The 6,013-nt window shown below is 45.3% G+C and overlaps 1 protein-coding gene across 1 annotated transcript in view; it reads right to left on the reverse strand.

The window, feature by feature from the left end:
• NMNAT1 (nicotinamide nucleotide adenylyltransferase 1) overlaps positions 1-6,013 on the reverse strand; it is a 43,552-nt gene that overhangs the window by 3,401 nt on the left and 34,138 nt on the right. Inside the window, exon 3 of the mRNA XM_004705440.3 lies at positions 3,408-3,591. Within this exon, the coding sequence (XP_004705497.1) occupies positions 3,408-3,591 (184 nt within the window). The remainder of the gene's footprint in view (positions 1-3,407; positions 3,592-6,013) is intronic.

Genomic DNA, 6,013 nt, shown 5'->3' on the forward strand with positions numbered 1-6,013 from the left:
ATGTACACTGGTACAGATAGGAAATGAAAACACAGGGAATCCAGGACAGATGAACCCCACAGGACCAGAGGTGAGAGTGGCGATATCAGGGGGGTGGAGAGAAGGTGGGGTAGGAAGGGGGAACTGATCACAAGGACCTACATATAACCCCCTCCCTGGGGAATGGACAACAGAAAAGTGGGTAAGGGAGACGTTGGAAAGTGGAAGACATGACAAAATAATAATAATTTATAGATTATCAAGAGTTCCTTAGGAAGGGAGGATGGGGGAGGGAGGGGAAAAATGAGGAGCTGATACCAAGGGCTCAAGTAAAAAGAAAATATTTTGAGAATGATGATGGCAACAAATGTACAAATGTGCTAGACAATGGATGGATGGATGGATTGTGGTAAGAGTTGTACAAGCCCTAACAAAATGATTGAAGAAAAAAGAGATTTAAAAAAGAAAGAAAAAAATCCATTATTCAATGTGCTTGACACACTGAATGAATGTATGGATTGTGATAAGAGATGTAAGAGCCCGTAATAAAAGTATTAAAAAAAGAGAAAAAGATTTAGAGCCTCAGAAACCCAGTCCAGGGTTGCTTTGAGTTGGAATTGCTTCAGTGGCCTGCTGGAGTGATTTGAGGTGATGTGGGCAGTTATTTTTCAGTCTGGAGATGCTGAAAAACTCTCCCTATGTACACGAACAGTAATTGTATCTTTGCTTTGTACAACAGATTTCCAAAATTATTTGGCCTCCCACCCCCTTTGAAGAAAGGAAATTACTCAGCATCCTCCTAGCAACTAAACACTTTTGTTCATAATCCAGGATAAAGGGCAGGTATCTGTTTCTGCAGGCCTCCTGGATCATTCTAGCACCTCCCTGAGGGCGGTATTGCCCACTTTGGGAAACCCTGCCTTACACCATTTCTTCTTTGGAAAGCTTTCATGGGAAGGTTCTACTTTTGGAGAGCGGGGAAACCAGTAGTCGATGAGTGTGTAGGTATGACTGTATTATTGCCATTAATATGTGAGAATTGCTTTGTCATGCCGATCTAGAGAACAAAACAGACTAATTTGCCCAGACCACAGAGCCCCGATTTGAACCCATATAGCATGGTTCATGAAAGTATGCTGTTGAAAGTCTGCTTCCATAAAGGTCACCGCCGGCAGGTCTACTCTGTCCTGCAGGGTTGCTGTGAGTCAGGATCACCTTGATAGCTGTGGAGGTCTGGTTCTAGAGCCGTGCGGAGTGTGCTCTGCTAAGGAAGAGAAAGGCCGTATAAAAGGGCCCGATGCCAAGGATAAGGTCCTGGGTGGGGAAACAGAAGTGGGGCTTGATTCTGGAATGGCAGCAGGAGACCCCTGGCTTTACAACTGTGCAAAGTTACTCAAGGAATAAGCTACACTTGTGGGATCCAACTGTGGGTTCTTTATGCCCCCAAATCCCTTCCCGTTGGAATGGCTGAGCTGACTATATAATGGACATCAGGTTCCCATGGAGCCAGAGGGCTGGGGTCGGCTGGGACCCATGAGGCTGGTCTCTGATGGGAGAGTGTTGGGCCAGTGGCCAGGGGAGACTGTGCCAAGATTGCAGTCAGTCCCCTTGATAAGTCGTTTACTTATCGACTTACAGTCGAAGCTGTCTACTGACAGTGTCTGATACCACACTGACCACACTGAGTCAGGGGTCCTTGCAGTTCCAGGTGTGACTGCCATTCTCCTTATGAGATCCACTCGGGAAAGAGGTGGAAGGCCGTCTTCCTGTGGCTGTGGAGCCCGATATACAGAGCAGAAGCATGGGCGCCAGACTGCACAGTCCACAGTCCAGCGCTGTGGTTAGGAGCTTGCGGGTGTCACAGCGGCTGTCCTGAACTCCTATATGAGCTTGTGACAAAATGCCAGGGCAGCCCCCACTTCCACTCCTCCCGCGTGTCTAGGAATTTTGTATGAGCACCTAAATCCCCTTCTTTAAATACAGAATGATTTCTATTTCCTGCTCTGAACCCTGGCCAACTTAGTTAGTAAGCAGACCTCAAAACTGTAAGGACCAAGATTAGAAATGTCTTTTTAGAAAGCTCTTTTCTTTTTACACCCGCGCTACTACTCGGTCGTTATTCGATGTTATTTGCTCTGGTTTCGGAACCCGTCCTTTGGGAAGTGCTTCAAACCTATGAGCAGAGAGTTTGTGATTCACCCCACGGGCTGTCGTGGGAGCAGTCACAGGAGGCTTGTCCATGATCAAAGATCATGGCTTTTCTCCTTTGAGTCCCTTGAATTTTTCTTTTATGCCCAAGACAATTGATGACAACATCCAACATCAGCTGGGGCTCAGATGGACAAGGCAGGTCAACTTCTTCTGTTCTCACCAGAGACATCACAGAGCAGCAAACACGCCAACGTCTCTCACCAAAAGGAAGCCAGAAAGGCTGAGGAATACCCCCGCTCTGCTCCCCTCGAAGGAGCACGCTCTAGAGCCACTGACCGCACACCGGAGAGGCCAGACTAAGCCTCTCCAAAAGGTTGACGCTGTCAAGGATTTTATTTTACTTAGATTCACCATCGATGCTTGTGGAAGCAGCAGTCAGGGGACGAAATGCCGCACTGCGCTTGGGTCAACATGCGGCACAAGCCTTTTCACGGTGTTGGAGAGCAAAGATGAGACACAGAAGACTAAGGTGCACTTGACCAAGCCAAGGTATTTCCAACTGCCTCATCTGTTGGACACTGAATAAGGAAGACTGCAGAAAAACCAGTGCATTTGAATTATGAGGCTCGTGGAGAATATTGAAAGTACCATGGACTCCCAAAAGAACGAACAAAGGAGTCCGGCCAGAGTGCGCCTTAGAGGCAAGGATGGTGAGACTGTATCTCATTTACTTGGGACATGCTGTCAGGAGGGACCAGTCCCTGGAGAAGGCCATCCTGCTTGGGTGAGAGGAAGGCCCTCGATAAGATGGATGGACACGGTAGCTAAAACAATGACTAATTGTGAGGCTGGAACAGGGCTGGGCAGTGTTTTGTCACATGGTGCATCAGGTCGCTGTGAGTCCGGACTGAGTGGATAGCACCTAACAACCACCACCACCAGCCTTTCCAAGATTGGTGACAGTTTTACAAACTGGTATTTCACAATGGAGTCTCCCTGCAGGTGCAAACCATTAGCGCTCTGAGCTGCTACCTGAAAGGTGGGCTATTTGAATTCACTTCCAGGAACTTTGAAAGAAAGTCCTGGTGATCTCCTTCCAAACATTCCACCATTGCATTGAAGATTCTATGGCGCACACTTCCTCTCTGACACACACGGGGCCCGAGGGAGTCAGAGTCGAATTGATGTCAACTAGTTGTATGTTCACAGGTACAGAAAGTCACGGTGGCCCCAACCCATTTCCACAGAAGTGACAAGGTGGGCATCACCATAAATACCTCAGCACTTTCGCAGTCTCTATCCACTCATTCTGGAGACTTTCCCACGTATCAACCTCCACCCATTTAGAATTCTTGGTGGCCAGCTCTGCCATGATAATCCGGTGATGGGCAGGGAGGAGTCCTTTCTTCTTATACGCATCACCGACCGGAGAAATAATGCCTTTGATGACTCTGTACTTTCCTGGATGGAAAATCCAATTTGAAGTAGGGATAGCAAATTGTTAAGAGTTGACTCACAGCAAACTTCGTAATCAACGCTGTTTGATAATCATAGCTCCCCCTTTCCTAACCTTTGAGTTCTCTAGAAGTAATTTCCATTCCCGGGAAAAGGAACCAGCAAGAAATTATTTGGTTGCTCGCTTTTCTATTTTTAAACTACTTCTTGGCTCACAGAGTATTAGCACGTTAAATAAAGGAAATGATGATACTGCTAACAGTTTTCAACTCTATCAGACACGCAAGGTCATGAATCTTTATGGAAGCAGAGTCACATCGTTCACCTTCAGAGAGGCTGGTGAGTTTGAACCATCAACCTCTTAGTTAGTAGTTGGGTGCTTAACCACTGTGCCACCAGGCTCTGTAGGGCCCAGATAAATGAGACGCCTGGCATGCTTGACTTCGTGGTAGTTACTTAGATGTTCACTTCATAATTACCGATTTGATTTATGCACTGCTCTTTGTGTGAGCTAAACCTAACAAGAAAAAATGAATCAGAAAAAGAAAAAAAGGATTAAAGAGGTGAAGTGAATTGATATATGGACTGAGCATATTCAGCTTTGTACTCCCTGAAAACCCCATGAAGGGGCAGACAAGACACATAAAGAGAAGAAGAAACCCCTGTCAGTGCTGGAAACAGGAGGGGAACGTGTCACTGATGACTCAGACATTTTGAGACATTCCAGAAAGACAGAAAGCAGTTAGGATCATCTGTAATGGAAAACACAAATGGATGAAACCAAATCTCTGTGCGAGTGTGAACAGTCCCCCAGAGTGGCAGCTACTGTCCAGGAAGAAACACAGCAGGACCGGACTCTGGGGCACTGCTGCCAGACTAAGCCCAGCAGGTGGGTCTCTTTCTCCTCTCCTGCTGGTGTTACGGCATAAAGCCTCGAAAGATAACTAGGGGGAAAAGGAAACTAGGGAATCTCCAATGATAAGAAAGCAATCAGGAAAATCAATACATTAAAAGAGGGGCCAAAACAAACTAGAAGAGTGAATACTATGCCGAGTTTGTAGAGAGAAAAATAAAATCTATGAAAGAAAATAAATTCATATTATTGCATTCTTAACAAGAAAATATAGGACAAATAACAAAGATCTTGGAAATTAAAAAATGTCCAGAAAGAAATACAGATGGGCGTAGAGCACACAAACCTAGAGAGGGTTTGACGACCTAAATAATCCACTGGAAACGTCTCCCAGAAAATGGAAGGGCAATGATCCTCAGTTTGTTCATGCCTCCCTGCATCTGCATGTTCAAATGTTCCTTCTCACACCAACTCTGGGCTTGGGTTTGAATTTTGCTTCAGTCAGTGGAACGACAGGCTATAGGACACAAGAGGAAGTGTGAAAAAATGTTTGTGCAGTGGGGCTTCTCTTGTGTTGCTGTTGGGAATTTTACAGGGCAGTCAGAATGCCCATTAGAAGCGAGGATGGTGAGAATGCATCTCACATACTTAGGATCTGTTCTCAGGAAGGCCCACACCCTGGAGAAGGACGTCATGGTTGGCAAAGTAGAAGAGCAAAACGAGAAAGACCCTCAACAATACGAACTGACACAGTTGGTGCGATAATGGGCTCAGAGACAGAAACGACGGTGATGAAGGCACAGGACTGGATATGTATCCAGGTCACACAGCGCGAGTTGGAACTGACTCAATGGCCCCGAATAACAACGGCACAAGAGCAAATTAACCTTAGATGGATGGTTCTACATCAAGAAAAGATGGTTGAAAATCAGTGAAGAAAAAATTCAATTAAAAAGTAAGAAAAATAATAATAAATCTGAAGAAAATAATAAAGAACAGAACTTAATAAAATTAAAAGGGTATAAGGAAAGGATCAAAAAGTTCTTTATAAAGATTAGACATACAGCCTCTCTCTGACAAATTGAGAATATAAGTGCCACATACATATCAAACAAAAGTCACTATAAATATATAAAATACCTTTAATAAATCAACAAGAAAAGGAAATCATTAGAAAATAGAAGATATCAACAGTCAATTAAGAGAACTAAAAGTGGTCCTTATGCTCTAACCCTATGCCCTATCCCCTTAATTACGAGGAGGTACCCCTCCCCCCCCAACAGAAAAAAGCTCGACTTTCTGTGGCAGTTATATAATCGGTCAACCTGTGAAGGGCCATAGCCAATGAGGCTTCTGTGTGGGCATGGCCTTCCCTGGAGGTGGAGACACCCTCTCGCTGCTTCATATTCCTGTAACAAGCCACATAGAGCTGGAGGAGCCACATGGAGACCCACACCAGTGCTGAGGTGCTTCTACCACTGGATCCATAAGACTTTCCACCCACTGGTCTGCATTTGGTGTCACTGCATGGTTGCATGAGTCTGAAGAGGAATTTACAGACTTATATCCACATAT

The sequence above is a fragment of the Echinops telfairi genome, unplaced genomic scaffold (assembly GCF_000313985.2).
Source record: "Echinops telfairi isolate 266 unplaced genomic scaffold, ASM31398v2 ScPeMD7_7457;HRSCAF=8495, whole genome shotgun sequence".
Lineage (NCBI taxonomy): Eukaryota > Metazoa > Chordata > Mammalia > Afrosoricida > Tenrecidae > Echinops > Echinops telfairi.